The sequence below is a fragment of the Candidozyma auris genome, chromosome 4 (assembly GCF_003013715.1).
Source record: "Candidozyma auris chromosome 4, complete sequence".
In the NCBI taxonomy this organism is placed as follows: Eukaryota; Fungi; Ascomycota; class Pichiomycetes; order Serinales; family Metschnikowiaceae; genus Candidozyma; species Candidozyma auris.
Genome location: NC_072815.1, coordinates 1163109 through 1191084, shown reverse-complemented (window position 1 = coordinate 1191084; position 27976 = coordinate 1163109). Strand labels below are relative to the sequence as shown.

Sequence of the window (27976 nt, the reverse complement as noted above, 5' to 3'; positions counted from 1 at the left end):
TCAAAGAGATGTTGATTGAGGAGCTCAAGTTAGGCTTGGATGGTTGGCGAAAACTTAACAGAGATACTCAATTGAGTGTCATAATCAACAATTAAGCTTCAAAATTAGACCCTCTTACGATTACACTTAAACATCTCTCAGCGTCCAACTTCCCTACAGACTGCTGTTCGTAATTGACTACAACTTGGGGACATAAGCTTCAGCCAATCAGAACGTTCGATTCGACTTGAATAATCCAGGGGCTTGTATACACTCCCACAGGCTTGTGTGCGCCACAGACGCGGTTGGCTTATCCGCTTATCGTCCATGTGATAAGAATCGGCTTCCCCGCATTCCTTATTCGGTACTAGCGTAATGAAAAAAACTACATCCATGAATGGCCATCAAACTGAAAAACTACAATCCATTCCTAAATTTCATGCATTTGTAAACATACTTACATCACGTAGGCTTGTAGCTGCTTACTTACGTGGAGAGAGCTCCAAAACCTCCTTCTTGATGGCGGCTCCAAGGTCTGGGTGCACTCTGGTGAACAACTCGAACACACGGTCCTGGACACTTGGGTCGGCACCAGCAGCGTGCACAGCAACGTTGTGGGCCAAGTTTCTCTGCTGGTTAGGGTATTTAGCCAACACGTGGTACAAAGCAGTAGCCTGGGTGTACTCAGCATCGGTGGCCTTCCAGTGGAATGGACAAGCGGCACCGGTCCAGACCTCCTGGTCTTGCTGCTGAGAGAACTCACGGAACTGCATTGGGTTGAAGGAAGACACGTAGTTAGGAGTGGAACCCAAGTTGCCGTTCACAGTCATAGCACCGTTTCTGATGTGAGGAGCGTACACCTGAGAAGCAACAGGACAGTTGACTGGGATCTGGGAGTAGTTGGTACCCAATCTGTGTCTGTGAGTGTCTGGGTAAGAGAACAATCTCGACTGCAACACAGGGTCGGCAGAGGCCTCCTGGTATGGCACAGTGTGGGAAGGAGAGAAAGCAGCCTGCTCAACCTCAGCGAAGTAGTTCTTAGGGTTCTCGTTCAAAGTCAACTTACCAAATCTTCTCATTGGGTAGTCCTTGTGTGGCCAGACCTTGGTCAAGTCGAAGACAGAGAATGGAGCCTGCTTGGCCTGCTCAGGGGTCATGGTCTGGATGTAACAGGTCCACGATGGGAAGTTGCCCTTGGCAATGTTCTTGAACAAGTCCTCCTGGGCGTGGTCTGGGTTGGTACCAGCCAATTCGGTAGCCTCTTCGTTGGTCAAGCCCTTGTTGCCCTGGTCAGAGATCATGTGCACCTGGACGTAATGCCAGTTGCCGTCCTTTGTAGACCACTTGTAAGTGTGGCCGGAGTAACCGTTCATCTCTCTGTAAGAGGCAGGGGTACCACGGTCGGAGAACAAGATGACAACTTGGTGGATCGACTCTGGGTTGTTACACAAGTAGTCCCAGAACATGTTGGCGTCCTTCAAGTTGGTCTCTGGGTTTCTCTTCTGGGTGTGGATAAAGTGAGGGAATTTGGATGGGTCTCTGATGAAGAAAACAGGGGTGTTGTTGTACACCCAGTCCAAGTTACCTTCCTCGGTGTAGAACTTGGTGGAGAAGCCTCTTGGGTCTCTGGCGGTGTCGGCAGAACCAGACTCACCACCGACGGTGGAGAATCTAGTGAAGGTTCTGGTCTTCTTACCAACGTGCTCGAACATCTTGGAGGAACAGATGTCGGTGATGTCGTCAGTCACCTCAAAGACACCGTAGGCACCAGAGCCCTTGGCGTGGACAACTCTCTCTGGAATTCTCTCTCTGTCAAAGTGAGCAAGAGAGTCAATGAGGTTGAAGTCTTGCAAGAGCAAAGGACCGTGCTGGCCGACTCTCTGGGTAGCAAAAGGCTCAGGGATAGGACAACCCTGGGAGTTGGTGTAAGTTGGAGGAGCCATGATTGAATGTACTGATAGTCTGTATTGTGATGAAAAAGAAAAATTCTTGATTGGGGGAGCCGGCAGCCTTTATATACCCATGACCGTGAGACATGGGGAAGGGAGACGCAAGCCGCAAGGATTACCAAAGGGCCCGGTGGCCTGCACACAGACGCACGCCAGCAACAATGAGCCGTGGCCCAAGCCAGACTGGGGTAGGTTAGTAAGCGCGCTGGAGCCAATGAGAAGGGAGCGTTTGGTAAGACATGTGGGCGAGGTTATCCAGGGAACAATTGAGGTGGGAAGGGTGAAAGGAGAATGAACAGGGCCAAAACTAGGGTAAAATTTCCCCAAAAAAAAAATTCTACCGCTGAAAGTGGCCATGCCAATTCGAATGGTAACATTTTCACGTCCATTGGATTTTTGGTTTCTTGGATCCCGCTCCTGGTCGACTACTTCCCCTGGCTTTTTCCCTCCCCGCGGTAATTCGCACCCACGCCAGCTGACACAGCGATAGAGGGCGAGCTCGAGGTGGGCCAGCTAAGTGCGATATGTCCGAGTCCCCTCACACCCAGATGGGTGCAAATAAGGTAAGCTTCGCTTGTCAGAGTGAAAAAACGCCAGAAAAGCAATTTTGATTGCCTGGTGTAAAAAGGGCTCAATAGGGCGGAGAAGACAATGATTTGAAGAGATCAGGTCTGCCAGAGTCAGAGAAGTCGAACTTGAAGTCGAACTCGACTGTGTTACGCTGCCTGCGTTGACGTGCTCCAGTACCTAAGCGAGCATACCGAGGAAGCACTAAAAGAAGCACTAAAAAGCGTTAGACATTCTTGTTCTTTTGGTTTTTTTTTTTTTTTATTATTCTTCTACTTGATAGAGCGTAGTTTCTAGATCAACATCGTAGCGGCCTCTTCAAAATGTGCCCTGACTGACTTCGACCGTTAGGAGTTTCTGCGTTTGTTGCAGCCAATGAAGCACCGGTGATTACCGTGGCGCTGCAGTGGTTACTGCCGCTGGGCCCAGTGTCAGGTCAGATTTCTGCGTCCAGCGTTGTCTGACAAACAGCTTCTTACAGGTGAAGTCTGGCTGTTTTGCCTCAGTAAGCTTACGTTAAGCCGGTGTGTCCATCATAGACATACCTTGGGATTTGTAGCGTGGACAATTTCAGGCATGAGGAGGCCAAGCCTGGGCTTTACTGTATGAGTAGTTGCTGCTCAGTCGCTGATACTTGTCGAGCAGGCCCAGGTGCAATTGACACAATTTTCTTTACCCTGCTTCTCTTGTTATCCTTTCCGTTCCCTCGTGTTTTTCTCACAATCATGCCTGGTGGCCATCTCCCGCTTTGCTGAGCGTTCTCTGCTCAGGTGCTAGAATTGCGCTTGTCGCTAATGGCTGCGAAACGGTTGTTGGGCGGTTGTTTTTGCAGGGACACTTGCGACGTCGGCGACGCTTGCTGGCGTGAAGATCCTTCGCCCGCCGTTTGGTGTCGGAAACCCGTTGGTTGTTGATTTTTTTGTGTCATGGGTTCGGACTTCGGAGGTGTTTGGTGTTGTCCGACAGCACCGGTGCCGGTGAAGTGCTAGTGATTCAAGGCGAGCTTTTTTATGCTAGGTTTTTCAGTGGTTTCCTGTGAGTTGCCCGTTACTCTGATGTTGTCTGGGTCTGAATCGAGTTGACTGTTGCTTGCTGTTTGGGGTGGAGGAATACCATTTGTTGCGAAAAAGCACAGCTGATGGATCACCCTATATGAGCCTCTCGGCTTTCTAGAAGGTCTTGCCTGCTTTTGGGTTTCATGAATGTTGATTGCCACGTGGTCAAGGCAATTTCCCCTACCCATGAAATAATGATCGAGGGTTACTTCCACCAAAAGGAGATTCGTACTCAACAAGCTTATGATTGCGTTCGAGACCTTCCTTCGGAGTCAGGTAGTCTATGTTATACGATTGGGAAAGCTAGGTTTTTTTAATCCTTCAAGCTAACCTAAAGATCAAGAATGTCATTAGTGACAGCCATGCATTCTGACGGCTGGATGTGAACGAGTGTAATTTATAAGGAGACTTTATGAAATTGTCTATGGTCCAGTCTTTGATAGAACTCTCGATGAGATTTTTTAAGACACCTATAGTTATCACTTGTTGTACCATACAAGAGCTCAGGCAGATTCCATAACCAACTCTCTATTAAGGTAGTTCACAATGTATCGTCTCTCTTTTACACCAAGACATACATTGATTCATAATCTCATGAATCCATGTCAAGTAGTCTAGAACGAATCGAGTTAGCATACCTAACTCGATGATCTATGTTGTTACCGCATTTACATCTTTGGAACCGAATCTTGACTCGTTATCAAGGCGTTGATTTGGATGGCAAAGTACCCAACAATTCCATTTCATTTTCTTCGCACTTATTGCTTCAACAGTACCTTCGTGACATACAGAAAACACTCTTTTCTAATGGCAATGTTAATCAACGGTGGAATTCCCCTCCTCTGCTATGAGTATACCACCAACTATCCCCTCAATTGCTCTCTCCATGATTTAAACTCTTCAGTCAATATCTCTCCGTTTCTCAATCGCTTATTCTCGTCACCCATGCACTCATTCAACGAAAATGTTCTAGACCCTGAGTCATAGATGATTTTGTACGCTTTCAGCTCATCATTGGCATCCACATTCTGCGTGATCCACTCTAAGACTGCTCCGTACCATTTGATGGCATCCACACAATGAAACTTCTGCACGCCTCCACGAGGGTACTCGCTATTTTTGAGCAACAACGGTATTTCTTCGGTATTGTATATCTCGACGTTCTTCAACAAGTGCTTCTGGTCTCTGAATCCGTACACGACGCGAGGAATACCTAGTAAAAAGCACTGGGCCCAGGTTTTGAAAAGCTTTCTTTCAAAGTTCACTGCTTTATGCGGCTGATCCACCACCATCGAAGTCTTCAACTCCACATAGTGCTTTAATATATCGTTTTTGGAAGCTCCGTTTTCTTCACTAGGAATGTAGTCCCATGCACAATCCACCTCTCCTGCCAATAATGTCTTCACTTTCCCTATTCCCGTCCTCACCACGCTGATATACTGTTCGTAGTTATTGACGGTCTTCTTCGCTCTCTTCTCAATCAACCCTCGAGAACATTGCGCCCAGGGCTTTGGCAACGTTGTCAATGCCTCAAACTTGTACCCCGTATATTCGCAAGTCTTGCTGTATTGGTATTTTTCAGGGTCAGACGCCTTCAACTGTTCATCTTCCGCTGCACGCTGCTTCAACTCATACTCCGAGTCGGGGGTGATGAAAAGTTGGCCGTCAAAGGCAATCACATACAAGTGAATTGGTGTTTTTGTATCGTAGGGAAGTGTCAACAACTTTGTCATCACGCCTCGAAATGTGACGATATCCACTTTGATCTTTTTTCCCAGCTGCTGCTCGTGCTCCTTGATGGCTTTGAGGAAAGAGGCAAAATTCGGCACATTTTCTGCTTCAGGAATCTTTTTGAACTTGTTGAAGCCGTCCCCAAGGTTGTAGTTCCTATCTATGTACGAGTCTGGGAAGTAGTAGTAAGAAAGCGCCTCCTCTTTCGCTTTGGCGTCGTCCGTGTGCCATTCTCCGTCCAAATCTCTAGAAAATGAAAAAACCTCTTTTGGAAGTTTTAGCGACAGCGTCTCTGAGCGCGAATTGAGCTTGAATGTTTTGATCATTGTAGCTGTAGTTGGATGAGCACTATCAGCAGCAGTTCGTGCGATGATGTTTCGCAAATGTGTATCTTGCAGCTCGCTTTTTTTTGCTCCTCCCTAAAATGCATTAGATGGCGATTTAAGCTTGAGAGTTGGTCGAGAACGTTTTCTACCGACATGCTGTCTTAGTCGGCAAAGCCTTCTTTCTTTTGTACTGTCCCTTTTACAAAACCTTTACCCTTTTCTCGTACCTCCAACGCTATATGGTGTCATTGAAGGGCTTTGCGTAAGAGTGAAATTAGTTTCACAATAGCTTGCAGGTGCTGGCCTGGGGCTGGCTGCAAGTGTCAGTAAAGCCCAATTTTCGAACCACAAAATTCCCTCAAACACAGCGGTTCGACCATTACAGAAGTCTCTGTCCACGGTATGTTTTATGCTCGTGCTCAAGCATCGATCTGGTGGAGTTAGTCGCGGCAATTTCTGCGGAAAGGGAAAGGCGTATCGTAGTACGTTCAGTTGCAGGGTGGGGAGGCACATTTTGATGGCTGAAACACATCACAAAGACAAGTTGCTCTCTGCCCGCTGTACCTTTGGTGGGCCAGCCGCTCCTTGGATAGGTCTACTCGCCATTACATGGATACCATCCTCTTTGTGGGGGGAAACGATCAGCGTTTTGGCCGGTGCATATAAATTCTTCTCTGGGCGATCTTTTGACGCTTCGAATAATTCAGGCCGGGAAGTTAATGTCAGGCGAGACTTGTATGATTAGCAAGTCCGAGGAACTGGAGCACTTTTTTTTTCCTATACCAAAGGACTCGCAAACGACAAAACGTATCTGTACCGTGGGATATTGAACCTACAGGAATAGAGAAATCCTATTCGTGTCCTCTATGGCCGACGGGTTATCGTTGATATGAACTTGGTGTTTACAGTGCCTAATTCGTAATATCGCAAACAAAACTTTTGTAGTTTACGAGATGTAGTTCCCCCAAAAAAAAGCTCTACCTGGTCAAAAAATCTCTCCAACATTACTGATTTTTTTACGTCCAAATTCCAACAAAATAAATGCAAACGTTGAATCCTTAGATCTAAAGTAAGGGTCCCTCCAGCAAGCTCCCCTCCTAAGCTCTACATAAAAATTTAACATGAACGTGATACATGATCGTTACTCAGCCATCACCAGGTTCCCCTTAGGCAGAGCAGCTTACTCGTTGCCCAGTCTTTCTTTGATGCATAGCGGTCTATGCTTCTGTGCTTGAATCTGGCGTTGATGCTTTAAATGCTCGTGCACCCTATGTCATTACTGGCGTCTTTCAAGCTCTGAGCACAGCCCTCGTTCGATAGCACAAAAGGCTATAAACCCTGTTGCGTTTTATAAGCTGGTATGTGTCTCGGCGCTGGATTAGTTCCACCCAATTTTAATTTGCGTCGTAACTGCCGCGCAGAATCTGCCTGAATGCTCCAGTAGTGACCTGAAACATTGAAAAAGAAATCTTTTTTTTTTTTTTTTTTGTTTTCATTCCTCTCTTTGCATATCATAACGAGGCTAAAAGTCTGCTGGCTCTAAAAGGGAGTGCCGTTTGGTGAAATGGATTTGAGAATGTCAACGTGAACTTCAACTAGATGATCTAAATATTTGGTGTAAAAGAAAGATCCCTTTCTCGTATCATCATGTCACCGACTTACAATCTTCCCTATTCTTCACCATATTCGCCATTTCCACTAAATATTCTTGAAGATCGATTTTGAAATTCCGCGTGGGGCCGATAGAACGTAGAACGGCATCAATTTGCTGCACGGCGGGATTCGTGTTGCCTTTTTTTTTTTTTTTTTGAATATTTTTCTACTTTCTTGAAGATTAACCGAACTTCATCAGCTCTGAATTTGCATTTCGTATTGGCGAAGAAAGCTTGCTATTAAGCTGCCATAGCGAAACAAGTAGCATCAAAACTCCTTAGCGCCCAGCGCTTTTAAAACAAAGTTCAAATCCTTGCTCGCATATTTTCCGCTATTCGATACAGAGGTTTCTGAAAATACGGATAAGATCAGTGAAGCCAATGGCTGTCTCTTAAAATTTTGAAATCTACTTATTCTATACCCCCATTAGACTTCTTCATTGGCATAACAGAGGTTTGGATCTACAGAAAAATAGTCTGGTTTGCCTCAATATCCGTTTGGACCGAAACGTTCTATCACTATTCTGTTCTTCTGAAGAGTCAAAAGCGAGTTCTTTAATCACAACAAGTGAGCGTTTCTTCTTGGGTGTCCTCGCAGGCGCTTTTTCTCTTAGCTCAATACTCCTTTCTTTTCTCGTTTCCGTTCTCACTCTTTCGTAAACTTTGAACCCCCAACAATAGACTCCTCAAAACGTCGAGCAAGAAAATTTACTCTTCTCTCTTACCATGCCAATCGAGCAGAATCCTTGGCTCAATATGGGATATGCCCACGAAGATGATTGATCAGGATCCGATCAAAATGAGTTGAAACAACTGAACTTCCATAGTAAAGGGGAACCCGGGAATCATTACACCTCCACAAGTATCAACAGTCTGGACGTGACCCACGTTGCAGAAGTAATACAGTGGAAAAAACTTGTCAAGGGCAGAGAGCAAATGGCCACTTAATACCTTGGAGTAATCAAGAGCAAGTAGCCGACACAAGGTATCGGTCATATCAGCGCTTTAGCATTCAATAAGCCACTCTAGTCTTGTCGTAAATTCGAAAGCGTCATGTTGTTATTCCTTCTGTATGCATATCGGATTTATTTGTTAGACCTATCATTCAACTACCTCCTTGCGGAGTCTTATTAATAATGGTTGGAGTTTTTATTTCTCAACCCCAATGGGTATCTGCTAAGAAACAAACACAGCAGAGTAGCAACTGTTCATTTTTGGGAAGCAGGTGAACAGTTTTAACAATGTAGGGACAGCTGTAATTTAAACCAAGTAAATCACGCAAACGTGGGTGAGCGGGCGGGTTTGTCGTATGCGGCGGGTAAGGTTGGCCTATTTCGACATCGACCCTAGACCAATATAAAAAGCCAGTTTTGAATATCAAATTATGATCAAGCAAGGCCCTTTGGTGCCAGTATCGAAGGAGATTTTATTACTTAAAGCTTATTTTGCTTGCCTTTCCTGATTTAAGCACGGGGGCATACCGCATAATTCACTGATTGGTGCTCACAAATCCATCGACAACGTATTGAATTCCCCAACCTCAAAAAGTGAAAACAAAAAAAAAGAAGAAGACTATCCCTTTTATTTTAAAAGAAAGCGATTCGACAGGTCGAGATGACGACATATGTTTTTTGCTCGCCCATTCTAAAAAAGCAATACCATTTATCAAAATCGTGTTCGAATGTAGTCGCTCAACTCGAATTAGCTGTTATGTCAAAAATAAATTCCTATTCATCTGAGCCTCAGTATCGCCCAAGTTCAAAACGTTGCAAGCTGAGATCCCATTGGTCACCTTGGAACGATACGTTTATCAAACACCTACAGAGAATACATCTGTGCAATGATTACCTCAATGAAAAGGATAGAGTGTGTAACGATGTCACCAAAAATTCTCTTGCCAATAAATGAGAGTTTCAAATTTAACATCACAAAATCCTCACCAGCAATTCACAAAGCCCGAAGTCTACGAAGCAGTGCCATGAGATCTGTAGGTGAACCAATAAAAGTGGGGTCGTCAGAACCAGCTGATTGGTTCTTTGGATTGTTTTACTATCGTATCCAACCTGCCTCAACAGATTCTTCAATTTCCCATTTTTCAACCCGATCCAGCCGAACATGGGGTGGTCAACAGGTTCTGAGACAACCACACGAAAAGATAATACATTGTAAAGCAAAAAGGAAAATTCATTTGAAAGAGTATCAAAAATATCTCTTGAAAAAACATCCTCTCTTTTCAGATCAACCTTGCATCTCGTTTCGTTCACACTTTTGCACCCACAGATTGAATTCCTACATACTCAGTAGTCTTGTGAACACTAACGGTAAATAATTTTTTTCGCCTGTTTGTGCGGCCCCCACTGGGTTCGGAAAAACAGGTCGCATGCATTTTGAGTGCTGATTTATGGTCACGTGAATACATTTAGACATAAAAAGCATCGATGGCATCGATGGACAAATCGTAGCAAATTAGAAGAAGAAGAATTCAAAGTTCTTAAGGATGATGTCGAATTAAGGCTCTTATGTTCATTTAAACCTCCTTGAAGAGATTACTCTAATGTGGATCACGTGACCTTTTTGCCAGAGTGAGATCGCTAAATTTTTTCTGTCAACTCTTCCTTGGAATCCATACAGACTCAGAACCTAGATCTTTCACAAAGGCGAATCTCAGATCCCACATTCAACCATTTTCTTAATTAATTCTCCAATCCACCGCCGTTTGGAATCCTTTATAGATAGAACCGTTTAAATCAAAAGCTTAAATTTCGACCATCGTACTGATCTAGATTTCGATGGATCAGCAAATTCAACAGGCAGTTGATATTGCTCTAAGCGGTACAGCAGACCCAAGTCTAAAGAACCAGGCTCTCACTTTCATCAACGAGATCAAGTCGACCGAGCAAGGCTACAGAACATGCTTTGATCTATTGTTATCCGATCCCGAAAAGGGCATTTACTTGAATGACGGGCTCAAGTTTTTCATCTTGCAAGTGATTGAGGAAAACACAGAGAAGCTTGGCGAGCAGCAGTTGTTTGAGTTGAACAGCAGTATGTTTAAGTACTTGAACCTGCTAATCAGCGCCGATCACCATGACCAAATCCACTTGAAGAACAAGCTTAGTGACTTATTCGGCAAGCTTTTTTGCTTGGTGTACTCGCAAATCAACGCAGACTTCATCAAGTCGCTATTGTTGCTTATCCAGACGTCAAACCTCTTAAGCATTGATTACTATTTGAGAATACTCATCTCTATCCATTTCCACATTGGTGACAAGCACATTTCCCGCTCCAAAGAAGCACATGAGCGTTCAAACGCCCTTAAGGATTTAATCCGTGAGCGTGATATGCCTCAGTTGATTGAGTCGTGGAAAACTATCTTAACCACAGTGAAAGATACTACCCTTCTTGATAACGCCTTGAAGGTAGTAGGGTCCTATGTCAACTGGATGGAGATTACATACTTCATTCAGAATGGATTTATCGGCATCATTTATGAGTTTCTCAAGCTGCTGACTCAACTACGCATCCAATCTTGTGTAACCTTGATCGAGATCCTTTCCAAAAAAATGAAGCCTTCAAGTAAACTAGAATTGATTAATATTCTTGACCTTACTTCAGTAATCGGCTCGTTGAAGGATGATGATTTGGATTTCATCGAAAACTTGGCCAAGTTGGCTAATCAGATCGGCTTGGAACTCGCCATAACTTTGGAAAACGATGGCTCTTTACTCAACGATGTGAACGCTCATTTCCTCAAATTATGGCCAACGATCCTTGAATTTTTGGGTCATGAGTATGATGACGTCTCTCAACAGGTCTTTCCCTTCATTCAAGCATACTTGGTTCTTGCTAAAAAATATTCTCCTTTGAATTCATTTGACTTACTATCAACTTTGCTCAGGAAGATCATCTTGAAGATGAAATTCGACGAAGAGGCCGACCCATTTGACGATGATGAGCAGTTTTCAGACATAAGGTCCAAGTTGAAGACTTTGCAAGATACCATTGCCATACTATGCCCTCAAGTATATCTTGAGATGATGCCAATGATCATCGAAAGCTCAATCTTTGGCTCCACTGGAAAGAACTGGACGACCGTGGAGCTAGGTTTATACGAGTTAAGCAACTTTGGAGACTCATTGAAAAACAATCTCGTCAACTTCCCGAAAAATGAGATCACCACATCTAAGCCATACCAGGAGGTGCAAAGCTTTCTCATCAAGATCATCAATAATTTTTCCTCCATCAATCATCCTAAAAATCATTTAGCATTTTTCGAATTAATTATTCGTCATTTTTCTACTAAAAGTTTCAATAATACCACGAATACCAGCATGGACGAGCTCGTCATTAAGATTTTAGAGCTCTTCTCAGAATTTGGCTTGTTCAACTCCGTCGAAAGCGTTCGTTTGAGAACATGGTACCTTTTTTTCCGCTTTGTGAATATCACCAAGCCAAAATTGAATGACTACTTCTTGGAAAATCTATTGGTAAAGTTTCAACCTTTGCTAGTCATCAAAGCCGAACTTCCCACAAGGGACGAGGATGACGATCTTGTGGAAAATGGAAATTTCAACAGCCAATTATATTTATTTGAAGCACTCGGAGTACTAATTGCAATGGTAGATTCCCCAGAAACAACCTCGAGATCCATTGACATCCTCTTCAATCCGCTCTTCAGCAGTTTGGAAACCTGCGTATCGAGAGATGACAAAGATGTCAACCCACTCATTGCTTTGCAAGCCCATCACCTGTTAATGGCGATTGCGACTATTACTCGTGGTCTCGACACTCAAGCACCGGGCAAGTCTACTGCAGCCAAGCATGACTCAAAGGTGGTTTCCAAGGTTGCAGATGCTGCACAGGTGGTATTGATCACTCTCGAAAACTTCAACAAGTCCGAGAATGTGAGGGATGCTGCTCGTTTTGCATTTGCTCGCTTGATGCCTATCTTGGATGTGCAAAGCAGCAATCACTTGAGTAAATTAGTATCGTTAATTTTGGCGTCACCTAAGTTAAAGTTAAACGAGCTTTCGGACTTCTTGAGTTTTGTCGGACAGATAGTGCATCAATTCAAAAGCAATGATGATATGTTCCAACTCTTAAACGACTTGGTCACTCCAATGTTACGCAAGGTCTTTGAACTTCTAGCAGCTGACGAGGAAAATAACCCCCACATCACAAGAGACAAGTACCAATTGAAGAAATCATTTCTCAACTTTATCAGCATTGTGGTGATCAATAACCAGTTCTCGTTATTGCTAACTGAGACCAACAAACCCATCTTCCCACAGATTGTGTCGTCAATTATAGATTATTCGCAAGACTTTGCGGATATCCCAACAGCCAAACTGGCGATTGTTCAGTTCAGCAACGTCATTGCGGTTCTTGGATGTAACAACGGCAAGATAACCGACTCAAAAGATAAACTCAGTGCAACCCTTGCACCTATCGAAGGTATTGACGAGTACTTGATGGAAAGCACGTTGAAGTTGTGCTTCGAGATGCCCTTCGCTAACGCCAGCTTCGACTTGAAAGACGCTCTGTTCCGCAACTTGGGCCAGGATCTTTCGTTGCTTCTCAAGACGTACCAGAATCGCCTGCAACAAGGTGAATTCGTCAATTTTCTCGTCAATTACTTGGTAAATGTAGGGTTGTCGCAGGATATCACCAACGACTTCGGCCAAAAGTTGGTCGAGTTGGATACAAAACTGTTCAAGAAATATTACGTGACTTTCTTGAGCGAATTTAAAAAATAAGCATCGATGTATATAAAAGAATCTACGAGGGGCGAAGAAACGGTGAGTACTTTATTGTTGTAGTAGTATCTGTGGTAGTAGTAGTAGTAGTAGTAGTAGTAGTAGTAGTAGTAGTAGTAGTAGTAGTAGTAGTAGGAGTAGTAGCAGCCGCTGTGTCCTGTGTAGTGCGCTCATCACTAAAAAAGGCATCGCATATCGCATAACTCTACCACACCAATCCCGTACATTCACCAAAGATCCCCATAATATGCCCGACACTTTGGTAGGCGCCAGGCCAAAGGATGAAGAAGAGTTGGAACTAGAAAAGCTTGTCTTTGGCGACAACGCCGGGTTCGAGGCCAACCTTCGAAAGATCGAAAATCTCTACGATTCGTCTGAAGATGAACAAGAGGCCGGAGAGAGTGATGTCCAAGAAAGTGGTAGTGAAGAAGAACAGTTCGATGATGACGACATGTTTTTTATTGACGATGGTGGTGACGAAGGAACAGTTTTCGAGGCGCAGGTCAAAGACGAAGATGGGATGGACGTGGATGATGAAGAGGAAGAAGAAGTGTGGCACGACTCAGACGACGAAAAGCACACGATTTCCGTTATCAGCGACAGGCTGAAAAAGCTTAGACAGCTGTATGTCGAAACAGCGCTACTGGCGCCGGCGTACGTGGCGAGACTCAGGGCGCAGTTCGAAAGAATATATCCCAGACCGAGCTGGGCCGATGAGGCAACTCTTAAAGGCGAAGGCGATAGCGATGACGAAGCTTTGGACGAGGATGACGACTCGACCGGAGATGTGGGCAAGAACATCAGGGGGTTGGCGCAGCTTCTAAGTTCCAATGCTAAGTACGTGAAACTGAAGACAGCGCTTTTAACACCAACGAAGATTCTGATTCTGAGACTCAAAGATGCAAACATCGCTCGCAAGGCTCAGGGCCCCGTCATGGCGATGAGCTTTCACCCGCTGCATCCACTTTTACTCACGGGTGGCATGGACAAAACGCTTCGTATATTCAACATCGACGGCCGAACCAATAAACTCGTGTCGTCCACTTATTTCAAAGATGTGCCAATCAGAAGCTGTCAATTTTCTCCTGATCCAACGTCTACTCTTGTGTACGCCTCAGGTAGAAGACGGTACATGAGCAGATGGGACACTACCACCGAGGCCGTGGAGAAAGTGCTGAGAATGTACGGCCAAGAAGAAACTCAACGGTCATTTGAGTATTTCAAGATGAGTCCTAGGGGAACATTCGTGGCGTTGCTTGGTTCCAACGGTTACGTGAACCTCCTAAATAGCAGAACAACCCAGCTTTTCAGAGCATACAAAGTCGACGGCTATGTTGCTGATTTTGAGTTTACCAAGGACGAAAGAACGCTTATTGTTGCCAACTTTGCCGGAGATGTATGGGAATTTGCTCTCAACTCTCCTGATGTCGACATTGTTAACCGCTGGAGCGATACCAGCGCCGTGGCGGTGACGAAAATTGCCCTTGGAGGTCCTGCTGACCGCTGGTTGGCTATTGGCACTAAAAGCGGTATGGTGAACCTCTTTGACCGCACCACCTTCAACACGCTATCTAGGGGTCAAAATCCTAAGCCGTTCCGTAGTGTGGGCAACTTGGTAACGCAGGTGTTTGAGGCCAAGTTCTCTCCTGACGGCCAGATCCTATGTGTTGCGTCGAAGCAGAAAAAGGACGCCTTGAAACTTGTACATATGCCTCTGGGTACGGTATTTGCCAACTGGCCCACGGGAAACACGCCGTTGGGCCGTGTGACTTGTGTTCAATTCTCACCAAACAGCCAAATGTTGGCCATTGCCAATGACGCTGGCAAAATCACCCTTTGGAGATTAAACCACTATTAGCATTTTTACATCGCATAAATTACTGACTATCGAGCCGAACGCGAGCAAGATGGACATTTGATTCATAATATAGACGAAAATCTCGTTCAGTTGTAGGCATCGAGCTTATCGTTTCAATAAGGTTATGTTATGTAATTTGATTCAACGGTTGCAAAGGACTCAGATTGACTTCAGATGCACCCAGGCATTATATTGTCATTGATTACAATCTAAATGAGCCTTTTATGAAAGATATTCATTGGGCTTCTTTCTCTGTACTGCTTAGATTGCAACCAGTATAAATCAAGAACACCATCCCGATTTTCAACTTCACGTCCACCTTTATTTCATCTTACGCAAAAAAGAACTGATCGCTTCGATTTCTAGCTTCATACCTGAAATAATCATATTTATAGTCTCTGTTGCACAGAGGCATTTTTTCATTTTGCAGCCGAAGGCGTTATTCTCACCGAAACTTACAAATAGCTCTGGAAATAGCCACACAGAGGTACAAATGACGATACGGAGTATCCAAAAAACGATTCATTGTTATTCAAGCCACACAAAGACAAAACAAACCGAGTTTTACCAAAGTAACCCCTCTGTTTTCCCCAAATATTCCACAAGCGTGCTCCCTTTCCTTCCTCACCCCACCTTCCTACACCGCGAAAATGCTCTTACCTATCAACATTCAAGAACCAACTACTCTTTATCATGCCAGTTATCGGTGCACCGTATGTTACAGCCTATACAATATAAATAGCTTAAAATCTGCTTACTAACACTCCAGAAAAGGCCATGACCGTTACAGAGACCCTGTCACCCACCAGATGACGCCGGCTCTTTACAGAGTGAGAAAACCCTACTTCTGGAAGAACCTCTTTGCCTTGGGCATCGTGGGTGCTATTCCTTTGGGCGTCTACGCTTACACGTGGAGGGTTCTCAACCAGGATGACTTCGCTGATATTCCTATCCCACCGATCTCGGACGAGGAGTTGGCCAAGTTGAAGAAAGAGTACGAGCTGAAGTGAGTCAGCTACTAGTGAAAGCAGGGTGCCCCCAAGGCGCCTGGAGTAAATTTGTGTTGCCTAGAGCTCCACCATGTACATAGGTTAAGGTCGGTTTATTATGACTATCTATTGTAGATGCTATTCTGTGTCGTGAATCATTTGTCGAGATCCTCGGCGCCATACATGGAAACGCCTCTCACAGGGTAAGGGGTGTGCGAGGGCTTTTCCTGACTGGGCGTCGACGACAAGCTTGACCCCCGTGACTCGTACAACTCCTGGAAACTGTCGTCCTTGGTAAGAGGGGCCGCCTCCATTGTTTGAAGCGAGGCAGCAGATTGTTCCAGGCGTGGAGGTGGCCTCCTGGACGGATATGGCATTTCCGTTAGCGACGAGGCTGACCCATTTCTTGCTCGTGGATATGTGGCAAGCGGTACAGAAACCACGGAATCTCCAAATGGGTTTGTGAACAGCTCATTCGGGCAGAGGTTTCTCGTAGACGTTTTATTATGAAGACTTGCGTAGGAATCTGCAAATGGGTTCCCCGATACGTCCCTGTAGGGCTCCTCTGGTTTACTTGATGCAAATGCTGTTGATGTATACGCTAGAGGAGCAGGCTTTCGTAGACTTGCCAGAGTTGCAGCCGTGTGATGATGAGAAACAAATGACAGACTCATTTCCTTGGTCAACAAATCCAACAGCGACTCTGACCCAAGGAGAGGGTTCTCGCGAATCTCCTCCAAATCCATTATGCCTTCCTCGAGAATTTGCTTTCTCGACTTGTGGTTTCTTGTCACGAGTGCACGCACCTTATCGTTGACATTATCGTAGCAGTACAGCTTCAACAGCTTGAATCCCTTATGAGACACCTTCACCCTGATGGGGATATAGAGAAGCATTCCCAACAAGAATTTGAAGAAGAAAAATGCAAAGAGCGCTACCGAAGCCAACTGAAGGGAGAGAATCACCGAGAGACGAACGTTGGTGGTGGCAATTGCTCTGATGTTTTCTAATATGTCGTTGTTTTGGTCACCTCCAGTAGCATAGTAGCGCAACGTGAGGATATTCACCACCTGTCTGGGCAAATCAGCCACAAGGATCTCCAAGGCATTGTCAATTTCTTCGTACACCAAGAAACACGCCCAGTCGAAGAAACCTTCCTGCTCAATTTCATGAAACAAACAGTGGTAGTCGTAATGACGTAGTCTGTACATGAGCTTGGCCACATTGTTCAAGTATGCTAGAGCAATGTTTTTCGTTCTGTAGATATAGATGCCCCACGCAAGGTGGTAGATCATCAAGGCGTATCTGAACAAAATACAGCCTGTGAATATCCACTTGGCAACCTTGTACTCGTACACTTGATACTCCCCGCTCGACCATCTATTAAACACCAATATGTTGACGCAGGTGTAGGTATCAGCAGCCAAAATGGCAAGCATGAGTATTAGCTGGAACCATTGCCATATGTACGCAAGCACCGTTCCGAGCCTGGTGTTGTGGAACGCTTCAACCTTGACGATATCGAAGGTGGATGCATCGACATCTTTAAGTTGGTTTTGGGTATTGAAGGGCATAGCTAACGATGGCACACTCGGCTACCCAAAACGGCTTTCGTGCTTGAAGATGGTAAAGATGGGGAGATGGGAGTAAGACAGCACCACGGGACGAACAACTTTGTTATAAAAGGAATGAAACAAGTGAGAAGCTGTAAAGAAAGGTGGTAGCAATATCGCCTCGGGGCCAGAATTCAAGATAAGACTAGATTTTCACCCTTTATGTCGCAGGGCTGGCTAGTAGTCGCCTAGATGCGCGCTATTTTTGGTGTAACAATGTGAACGGTTTTTAGTGCGTGCCTTCGGACGTGTCGAGGAAACAAGTGGCAGCCAGGACCCAGATCTTAGGAGTAGCCAAAATTTTTTTTTTGAAAAAATTGATGTTTCTCATTTCACCGACCTCTTTAATATCCACCTCTAGCTCTCAATTGGTACCTCGTCAACACACCATTAGGGAAAATATCTGCATAATGGGTATCTGTTACAGTCGCGGCTGTGTTGCAAATGTACCACGGGAATGAGCCCATTACATTCCACCAACATACCCAAACACAATTACTGACCATATTTGGTTAAAAGCTTAGACGCCTCTTCTTTCAAATCCTCTTGGTCGCTGCTCTGGAGTTCGCGTAGCACATTGAAGCAAGCCTCCTTGATGGGTGGTCTGTACATCACCAAGAACTGAAGCGCCAAAAACCCTAGCTTCGACCTGGCTGGATCGGCACACAACGACTTGACGCCGCTAAGCATTTTCTCATTGAGATAGGGCAAGTCACTGATCATACGCAAGAAGATTTTCCGGTCCGTGGGCTCCAAAAAGGGGATCATGGCGTCGAGCACTTTCTGGCACCACTTGTTGTAGCGTGGGGTGTCCACCGGAGTAGAAGCCACCTCCTGCTCTATTTTTCGTTCCATGTCGTCGACGCTATTAGGATCACTTTCATACTTTTGCTGCCACTTTTCTCTTATCTCATCGCGAAGCTTCTCCTCGTTTGTTACTTTTTCACTGTACCACTCCTCGTTGAGCCATTCAATTGTAGTGTCGACTCTCTCGTGTATATTGGCCAAGAAGTAGTCAAAGAGCGCCTGCCTGATGATGTCGCTCAATTGCTCATTCTGAGCCACATCTCGCAGGGACTCATCGCCGTCTATCGTATACATGCCTCTTGTAGCCAATCTAGTGAGAAGTAGGAGCCACGAGTCACGGTTCCACGTCTTGACGGCAACTTTCGTAAGCTCCTTGCTGACGGAACCATTGTCCTGTTTCTTCACGATCTCTTGTGAATCATTTTTTTCGGAGAGGCCAAAGAAATTGTCCACGATCATCTTGACATGCTCTTTCTTTTCTTGAAATGAGAGTGACTTGGGTGGCGGTACAGTGTATGTAGTTTCAGATGTGAAGTTTTCAGCTGCATCATCATCGTCTTCTTCATCGTCTCCGGTTGCTGCTTCACTTTTTACTTGAGACATGCCCTTCACCACTTCACTGTATCGACTGCTGACAATCTCCAAAGCAGCAGCGAGTCTCTTAACGTCGGCACGTTGTAAAGCAGTAAGTGCCATAGACACCAAAATGTGCTGTGGGAGTGTGGATAGGTCAAAGTTGTTCAAGTCACTGTTCACGTCGGTCAAACCGTATAGATGCTTGTAGTCGAGAGTCTTGATTTTCTTCAGCGGGTTTTCGAAGCCCTCATACTTACGTTTCTTGATATTCGTGTCGTCAGGAGATGCTTCTAAGATATTCTTTTTCCTTATATCATCCCCTCTCGAAGTAAGTGTAGCAATTTTTCTATTGACCGCATTTTGATACGCCGGAGGAATTATCTGGGACTTGCTCATGTAATTGAGTAAGCAGCGCAAGGTTCTGTCACAGTATTTCTTTGACAACTTGAACGCCTCCAATGATTCATAATTTGATTGGAGTTTCAGGTTGGATTCAAACGATTCAAGCACGGGGATGACGCGATCAAGGAATTGACGCTTTCTGCGGACTACAACGGCCAAGTGATTCATAACGGCTGTCACAAGAGGAGTGACTAAGATCTCGTCCTGAATGGGTGCTAGCACTTTTTCTAGAAGTGCCAATGCTTCAGCCTCCATGGGACCTTGTTTTATAAGGGTATGCTGTGGATTGACCCGAGCCAACGAGTAGAATCTGGTCGACAGCGACCGCAGCTGGTAGTCAATCACGGTGAAGAGAAACTTCAAAAGCTCTAGCTTAGCGTCTAAGTTTCTCACTTGATCATGCTCCTTATCGTAAGAAGGTTCAAAGGGGAATTGCAGATCAAACTTTGTTATGAGGTCGTTCTTCAAATTTCGGAGACTATCCCAGATCGCATGGCTGCCATCGTTGTCTGCAACATAAGAAAATACTAGCTTGTATAAAATTATACTTAAGTCTATCACAGCTTTGAACACCTCAAGGTCTTTGGTCTGAGCCAATGTCTTTGCAGGCACAAGCGCGTCGATGGCAAGGTCTATAATGACTCCTTTGGGCACCTCCTTGGGCTCTGAGGTGAATGCTTTTTTCAAAAAGAGCCCACACCATCTTTGAATCTCAATGGATGGGTGGTTAACCAAATTGAGGATCTGTTTCACCACTTGCGGGAACATTTCTGTGTTTGAGAACGCAAGCTCACGTGCCTGGTCCAACTGGGCGACGATGGCACCCACTTCTTCTGCCATTTCGAAGGGTTTTGATGGGGTGAAGGTTGGCTGGGGTGTTGACAATGAAAAGTAGGAAAATAAATTGTATGGCGAGCGCGTGATATATGGTCACGTGAATCGACAGAGAAAGGCGGGAAGAGGCAAACAACTCTATCAGTTTGCTCAATCTACAAGTATGAATTGAAAGGCGATCAATGATTGAAAGGCAATTTCAGGAATTCCCTAAATCTTTGCCACAAATTTTATTGTGGGTTTCACGGAGGCAAGTGTTGAGATGACAGTACCGCACCGAGGGCATAAAAAGAAGGCATTTTAATATCAAGCCAGTTAAACGTATGACATGCGTTCATGAATATCAAGGGAGATTATGAGTAGTCTCTTGAGTCTCTGTGTTAAGTAAGTTTTGAGGTGAGCCGCTGATATAGAGAACTGGTTGCGAAATCTGCCACAGCGCATAAAAGACACATGGTAAACGGGAATCTGCGAAAAGTTTGCTTAGCACGATACTTTCGGATTCGAAAAATGTGTCTCTACATAAGACAAGCATGCCAATCCCGCTACGAAAAGGTCCATTTATTCCTTCAGTAGAAAAGGAAATCATGACAGTTCTTCGATTTGTACAAAGCAGTACATTTTCGACCAATCAAGTAGCCTCAATCATTCTCCATTGTTCGTTTCCCAGAGCCATGGGAGATCCAGCACCAATGTATTGTATATCAACCTTTTATATGGCCGTCGTTACCGGTGCCACTTAAGGAGCCGTTTGGAACGATCTGGTGTTGTTTTTGGAACGGCACCCATATAAACCTAGATCTTGCGCTCCTCTCAAAATCTAGTACACTAAGTGACCCATTGATGGATTTATGGGATCTTCACCAAGAAACAGGGCTCAAAAATGCCTGTTAGTGCCCCACACAAAACAGGGACCAAAAATCTTCAACTAATCCTAAGAGCATTTTTCTTTCCGTAACCCTCGTTTGTTGCCATAGCCCTAGGCGAAATGGCTGCGAAAAGGGTAGCGCAACCGAAGCACGGCTGGCGCAAAAATACGAGTCTCGAGGCATATTCAGCGAAAACAATAAAAACACGACATAGGCGTATTACTAAAAAACCCTGAGTTATGTAAGTGAACATTCTCAATAAAGTCCAGATTTGTTCATGTTACCTTCTTCCACTTTTGCTCTTCTTCACTTTTCAGTGCGACTGGCCCAAGCTTTGGGGCGTTTGATAAGGGCTCCGGCGCCGGACCCCGAGCCCTACAAGGAAGTCAAAGTGCGGTCTGCCTGATGTCTCAGGGTAGCCTAGCGAACCACTATAAATACCGGGGGATTCCCACGATTTTGTATTTTTCCTTCAAACTACTTTTCCTTTCTTTTCTTCTTCCCTCTCCCGCTCACGTATCGCTTCCTCAGCTTTGTGCTCTTTGTAACCACAACTGGAACCCCTTGGCTTTTTTTCTCCCCAAGCCATTCCGCACCCCATATTTTTTTTTTCTTCAGTTGCAACTACCACCGATACTACCTCAAGCAATTGATAAGCTTAAAGCCTTACTCATTCACAATAGTAATTCTCAGCTGGCACTTCTTTTGCTTCCGCTGCTACAACCCTCTGCCATTCAACTGGCCCGCTTTGCTCATCACTCATTTTCAACTAATTTATTCCTTTCCGTTATCTTATCTATGAAGATTTGATGACTGCTACGAAACACTCTGCCATGCTGGTGCTGCCTTCCCCTGCCAACCCGCCGTTGACGCCGCAACACGACCAAATCCCGAGAGTCGTGTCGTTGAGCAAGTTGCTGGTGCTCCACAACGACCCTTCGGCTGCCAAAGATGAGCCTTTTTCCCTCTTGCTGAGCTCGTTGAAGCTGGACCCCGGCTTGATCCCGCCAATCGACGATGAGATTCCAGCATTGCATAAAGTCAAAAGCAAACGGCTGTCTTCAGCGTCAAACGACTCGATTCACGAACGAGATCGGTTTAGGGCAAGATTCCACTCGCTCAATACCCAAACCACTGAGAACCCGATCGAGGAAGAAAATGCTTTGGACGAAGACGAGTGCGAGGTGTGTTATGGAATATCCTCAAAGACGAAGAAATTGAACGTGGTGAGGACCCTGGATGATAAGTCATCTGCGGCTTACTCGACTACGGAGCCGCTTTCACCGCTTGATCCCGAATCCACTTACTTCAGAGATCATCTATCGCGTGTGGGCGAGGAAGTCAATTCGGCGAGTCAAGTGTCTCTCAGAAAGATCTTCCCAAAGAGCCTACCCTTGGTGTTCCAGTGGTACTTCAACAAACCACTACCGCCTACCAACCAGATGTTCCCCTGGCTTCATGGACTTCATCCAGAAAATTTCACCCAGAGATCATTCTTTGTGTTCCAGCAAATGGCCCACCAAGACTCTTCCAATGACTGCAATAATGTCGACTTCAACATGCATTTTGCGAGGCCGTCCGACGCCCGCTTCTTGATCTGCATCGAGGCGGACGCCGATACCTATCCCGAGGACAAGGTTCTTCTCAACACTATTGGCTTGGATGAAGTTCTCCAGAAAATCGAGTTTTCTCATCGTGAAGTTGAGAACTCTATTTCAACGTTGATTTATACACTTTTTGGAGACTTTGAAGATACAGCAGTTCTTGACAATCTAAGTGAAATTATCACGAGAGACTGCTTCATCACTGGCTTTATGCCAGAATTCCTCAACCTTGATCCCGATAGAGGAATCTCTCTTCGCAACTTTCATATTCAAGTGGCCAAACTGGCTCGATGTGCTGACTTTGTCGTATACTCCTCTGCAAAGGCACTGAAGGCGGGCGTCTCAAAAGCTGTAAGTGTTGCTAGGCTTCTTCGCCTCGCACAAATTATAGACGAGAGATCAAATCCGAAGAAGTATAACGTGTTTCTTCTTGAAGGTGGTGAAATTTCACCAGACAAGGGTGCATTCAATGTCATCACACAGCGACCCTCGGCTAAAGCTCATGAAATTCTCTCTCATAGCAAAAGAAGTCAACTTTTCCATCACTGCTTTGGTCATCAGAAGCTTCATTTCTATCCTATGTGGGAGTCAGAGTTACAACTTAAGGAGAAGCTCGAAACGACAGTCATGTCTGCCGCCTCAAGATTGCACAATAATGTCTGGCTGGGTAACTCATGGGACCACGACGCAATGATTCACGAACTACGTCTGGAGAATTACCCCGATGGCATCAAAGAAGATACGGTTCATGAATATCCCAAGGTGCCAGCTTACTGCGAGCCTTCACGATCAACTGTCTTCCATGCTGAATTGACGCCCGAAAACTTTGAAATGTCTCTTCCGAGACCTAAGGCACACTGGAAATTATTTATTCATTGTCATAACGATGCCAAATTCCCCGAAATCTCGGTGTTGAGCCAATTACTTTTCAAGTACACAATTTCTTCACATATGGCCGATGATGTGGATGATATTCACCATCTTGAATTTCCGTCTTCAGGATCTATCGGTATTGGTGACTGCAAGCAAGAGAACTTGATGTGCATCGTCAATACCTGTAAGTTGCTTTATCTATACTCTTCCTCAACGTCCCCAGGAAGCTTAGCATCATTGCTATATTGCTCTGACGGCTACACAGAACTGTCATTGCTCATATTCTGCTACATAATGTACGCCGAAAACGTTTCTTTGACTGATGCGATGATCAAGGTCCATCAGACTTACGGCAGGCCGTTTTACATTTTCGGCAGTGATGTGATTATATTACGAAAACTTGAGTACCTCATGCGCAAATTCAGTCCAGCTAACCCGGCCAGGCAAGTCGAGTGGGGCGATCAGGAGTTGATCACCAACAAGGAGCTCAACGAGGTGCTTCTAGGACCATCTAAACAAGAGCCGCCGAAGGAAATTCCTTCCAAATTCCGCTTAGGCTATATCAGAAACGAATCAGATACTGAAACATCGGATTCTGAGGACGAGGACGAACTTAATGATACATCGTCGTATTTAGACAAGGATTGGGTGGAGGATGTTGAGGGGTCGTTCCCCTCGAGGATCCTACCATACTTGTACCTTGGGTCATTGAAACATGCCAACAGCTTGGCGCTTTTGTCACGTTCGGGAGTGAAATGCGTGATCAGCGTAGGAGAGAACCTCGACTGGCTCCATGGGCACAAGTTTCAGCACAACAACGACATCATTGTCGATGAGCTCGAGAATGGCAATATAGAACGGTACACTATCAGGCCAAAACAAGAGAACCTTCACCGCAGCAAGGTGCAATGTTCAGTGGAGCTGGTGATCAAGGTAAACAATTTGCAAGACGACGGCATTGACGAGCTCAGTAATGCGTTGCCGTCAATGCTCAAAGCCATCGACGAGGAGTATAAGCGTCGGGACGGCGACACCAAGATCCTTGTACATTGCCGAGTCGGAGTGTCGAGGTCAGCTACCGTGGTAATAGCCGAGGTGATGCGGCGACTCAAGCTCAATTTGGCGCAGGCTTACTTGTACGTTCGAGTGAGGAGATTGAATATCGTGATCCAGCCCAATTTACGGTTCATGTACGAGTTGTTCAAGTGGGAAGAGGAGCAAGAGGCGCAGAAGAACCCCCGGGGAGATGCGCTTCGTAAGATCGACTGGTTCATGATGTGTCGAGAGATTGAAAAGTTGAATCTTCCATATTTGGGGAACCGATGAGCGGCTCACACAAGAGCGTCCCGAAGAAGAGCAAGTTTGGCTGCAAACAGGTATGGAGAGGCCGTTTTCATGGGGTATGTGGGGTGGGGTGTGCATCACCACAATGAACGCGTGAGGAAAGGGAATGGACAAAAGAAAAAAGAATACGAATACATCGTCACACCTTGAAATCTCACCAAGTTGGATGCGCTCACAATGAAAGTACTGGTTCGGGGGATGGTCCAGATTTCGCATTGCTGAGCCTTTTGCGCTTTAGCGAAGAAGAATTCTGCTGCGAAACAGCCCCTCCCCTGGTAATGTGGTGATCCACTTTGGGCCGTTCAGACTGCAAAATAATGACGTTCATTAGCATCAACAAAGAGCTCCCTGCCGTGCGCAGCTGAACATCCGAAGGTCCCCGTGAAAGAGATCTGCCACTGATTGGTTCCCCTTTTTCCACCGAGGTTCCCCTTGCTTATATGCCTTGCGGTGGTTGTTTTGCAAATCCTGCAAAGCCTCCTACATAACCGTGGACGCGAAGTGGAAATGGGCATAATCTTTGCCATCTTGGGTGTGGTTTCGAGAAAAGAGATGAGGAAAGACACATGGTTGTATTTTTTTAATCTAGACATCTCAAGAAGAGCAATATTTAGCCATTTGGGCGGATTGATCGCAACGATTTGGCGTGTCTGGCCCCGTTGAAGGCAGTGTTGCAAAGGTGCGTCCTGCAGACAAGGGAAGCCATCTCGCAGCCAAAACAGTGCGTTTTGCAGCCCCTCCACCACTTCGTTCAACCGACGGTTGAGTCTCGCCATAAAATGGAAAACAAAAAAAAAAGATTGCTCAGATCGACAACTCTTCTTTTTGTCCTTCGGTCTCTTTCAACTTATAAATACTCCAAGGCAACTCCCCTTCCATTCATTTTCATCGCTATCAAACAATGCTTTCTCTTCTTACCCTTCTTTCCATCGCTTGCACTTTTGTCCACGGCTTGTATATTCCCGACAACCAGGGACACGGAGCTTCCAAACAAAGTGATGCCTCAAACAAAGACTCTGGCGTGGAGGCCACAGCAGTTTCTTTGAATTTTGCCGTCACCAAGAGGCACCGTGAAGCAAGTGACTTCTGGCCCAGAATGGTGGAGGGCATCGAAAAACGCCATTTCAAAAGAGACAAGGAGGTGGCCTTGACAAATTACCAAGACGTCATCTACCACATTGACGTGAATGTGGGCAACTCCAAGTGTACGGTTTCCTTGGACACCGGGTCGTCAGACTTGTGGGTGTGGGGCTCGCAGGGCAAAGGTGAAGGTGGTCAGTACGACACATCCTCGGGAAAGAACACCGGTCAGAAATTCGAGATCTCGTATTTGGACTCCACAGCTGCCTCGGGTAATTATTATACGGACAGCTTTGGCTTTGACGGAGAGACCTTGTTAAAGGATTTCCAGTTTGGGGTGGTGACCGATTCCAACGACGACAGTTTTGGTATTTTGGGCATCGGCAACAAGGACCAGGAGGCATCCACCAAGAACGGCGGATCAACCTACGACAATTTGCCTTTCGCTTTGAAGAGCGCCGGCGTCATCAAGAGTGCAGCTTACTCCTTGTGGTTGAACGGCGGAGGCCAGAACAAAGGCACTATTTTGTTTGGCGGCAAGGATGAATCAAAGTATTCCGGAGACTTGGTCACGTACCCAGTGGACAGCAGCACTTCTGGTTTGGCCATTCAGATGAGCTCCATGAGCATTGACGGTAAGTCCTTCAACGTCGGTGCACCAGTGCTTTTGGACTCAGGTACCACGGGTGGTATCCTTCCAAAGGAGATTATGGACTATTTCGATGAGATTTTCCACCCAAACAAGGTGACGCCTTCTAACGGTCTTGTTGAGCGTTACGTGGACTGCAAGCAGCCCACTGACAAGTTCATCGAGTTTGATTTTGGCAAGAACAAGATTCGGGCATCGTACCAAGATGTTGTGATGAAGTTTGCCGAGAACAAGTGCATGTTGGGCTTCACTGATTACCAGGACCGCTACATTTTGGGTGACGCTTTCTTGAGAAACGCCTACGTCTACTATGATCTCGACAAGCAGGAGATCTCTCTCGCGCAGTCAAAGAACAGCGGCTCGAGCAACGATCCTGCTCCATCTCCAGGATCCAACTCCACCAGCTCCATCCAGAGCGCAGCACCAACTTCGCTTACTTCTCCCACTGCAAACGGCACCTCCACGGCCCCTCCAACGGGCTCTTTCAACGGTGCATCCACCGCCACTGAGCCAGCTCCCTCTGAGTGGGAGTACCCTGGGGCCAACCCAACAAATGGTCAAGCCTTCCCAGCACCTACTGGAGGTGAAAGTCCCGACAATGGCTTCCCCAGCATTGACTGGCAGAACTTGGATTTCCCTGCTGAGAGCATGTTCACTGCCCAAACAGGCTCCGTAGCCCAAGCAGTGGCTACTGCATTCGCTGGCGGAAACAAAGCAGCAGCCCATCACGTTGCTGATACGCATGCTCTTGTTGATACCCATGCCAAGGTCCACGTTGTGAACTAGGCGCACGTTCGATCGATTGCTTTAGTTGAATAAAATGTTTTGGATCCATCTTTGGTTGTAGCTTTCATGATCTGTACGTAGAGCAAATCATGATGAAAACTGGAGGGCCAGAAGGCCATTCCAAGAAAACTCCACCCTCAAAAGGGTCTTCGATCATCCACTAGGAAACACCTCTCTCATCTCCTATTGCATATGATTCTTAGTATCTACACTACATCCACTCGAACCTCAAGCATAGCCCAACAAGCAAACAATACAAACCCAATAATTTAACTCATCACTCCCCAATTCGCTAGAGTCACAAAATCTCACTCTCCAAAAAGGTGCTTTCCGTACCTCAGAATAGTAAGTCCACCATTCTCACCTGGGATCAACATTCTCACATTCTCACATCCCAGAGGATTGACCTGGTGTTTTATTGTGGTCGCTAAGCCAGATGGGCAATGAAGTAGTGTGCAACCCGGATCAACAAAAGAGAAATTTCTTCGAGCAACGTGCTTCCAGACTTGCCCCACTTGGCCCCTTCACGGCCTCTCCTAAGCAAACACCCGGAGCCTACCCGCCCAAAGCCTCATGCTTCTATTCCTATTCCAGTTGGGGTACCACTTAAGCCTAGCGCTGCTTTTGTCGAATGATTGATGTTCGCAAAGTTACATACAGCCTGTGGGCAGCTAAAA

The 27976-nt window shown here is 45.7% G+C and overlaps 9 protein-coding genes across 9 annotated transcripts; 5 read left to right on the top strand and 4 right to left on the bottom strand. All coding sequences in view use genetic code 12, as the record gives it.

Moving 5' to 3' along the window:
• Positions 1 to 461: 461 nt before the first annotated feature.
• On the bottom strand, positions 462 to 1922 carry CAT1 (catalase A; the record flags this gene model as incomplete). The annotated part of the gene is made up of 1 exon (XM_029033877.2): positions 462 to 1922. One exon carries the CDS (start codon positions 1920 to 1922, stop codon positions 462 to 464), a length of 1461 nt encoding a protein of 486 aa, XP_028891440.1.
• A 2491-nt stretch (positions 1923 to 4413) lies between these two features.
• Positions 4414 to 5607, bottom strand: CJI96_0004213 (decapping nuclease; the record flags this gene model as incomplete). The annotated part of the gene is made up of 1 exon (XM_029033878.2): positions 4414 to 5607. One exon carries the CDS (start codon positions 5605 to 5607, stop codon positions 4414 to 4416), a length of 1194 nt encoding a protein of 397 aa, XP_028891441.2.
• A 4441-nt stretch (positions 5608 to 10048) lies between these two features.
• CJI96_0004212 (Ran GTPase-binding protein LOS1) lies at positions 10049 to 13015 on the top strand (the record flags this gene model as incomplete). The annotated part of the gene is made up of 1 exon (XM_029037441.2): positions 10049 to 13015. One exon carries the CDS (start codon positions 10049 to 10051, stop codon positions 13013 to 13015), a length of 2967 nt encoding a protein of 988 aa, XP_028888497.2.
• Positions 13016 to 13262: 247 nt separating this feature from the next.
• Positions 13263 to 14873, top strand: UTP18 (Utp18p; the record flags this gene model as incomplete). The annotated part of the gene is made up of 1 exon (XM_029037440.2): positions 13263 to 14873. One exon carries the CDS (start codon positions 13263 to 13265, stop codon positions 14871 to 14873), a length of 1611 nt encoding a protein of 536 aa, XP_028888496.2.
• Positions 14874 to 15566: 693 nt separating this feature from the next.
• CJI96_0004210 (uncharacterized protein) lies at positions 15567 to 15883 on the top strand (the record flags this gene model as incomplete). Its single annotated transcript, XM_029037439.1, has 2 exons — positions 15567 to 15586; positions 15643 to 15883. The coding sequence occupies 2 exons, from the start codon at positions 15567 to 15569 to the stop codon at positions 15881 to 15883; spliced, it is 261 nt and encodes an 86-aa protein (XP_028888495.1).
• A 134-nt stretch (positions 15884 to 16017) lies between these two features.
• Positions 16018 to 17436, bottom strand: KCH1 (Kch1p; the record flags this gene model as incomplete). The annotated part of the gene is made up of 1 exon (XM_029037438.2): positions 16018 to 17436. The coding sequence occupies one exon, from the start codon at positions 17434 to 17436 to the stop codon at positions 16018 to 16020; it is 1419 nt and encodes a 472-aa protein (XP_028888494.2).
• A 534-nt stretch (positions 17437 to 17970) lies between these two features.
• CJI96_0004208 (RNA-processing protein PTA1) lies at positions 17971 to 20100 on the bottom strand (the record flags this gene model as incomplete). Its single annotated transcript, XM_029037437.2, has 1 exon — positions 17971 to 20100. The coding sequence occupies one exon, from the start codon at positions 20098 to 20100 to the stop codon at positions 17971 to 17973; it is 2130 nt and encodes a 709-aa protein (XP_028888493.2).
• A 1672-nt stretch (positions 20101 to 21772) lies between these two features.
• CJI96_0004207 (tyrosine/serine/threonine protein phosphatase) lies at positions 21773 to 24766 on the top strand (the record flags this gene model as incomplete). The annotated part of the gene is made up of 1 exon (XM_029037436.2): positions 21773 to 24766. One exon carries the CDS (start codon positions 21773 to 21775, stop codon positions 24764 to 24766), a length of 2994 nt encoding a protein of 997 aa, XP_028888492.2.
• A 919-nt stretch (positions 24767 to 25685) lies between these two features.
• CJI96_0004206 (uncharacterized protein) lies at positions 25686 to 27299 on the top strand (the record flags this gene model as incomplete). Its single annotated transcript, XM_029037435.2, has 1 exon — positions 25686 to 27299. The coding sequence occupies one exon, from the start codon at positions 25686 to 25688 to the stop codon at positions 27297 to 27299; it is 1614 nt and encodes a 537-aa protein (XP_028888491.2).
• Between the last annotated feature and the right edge of the window lie 677 nt (positions 27300 to 27976).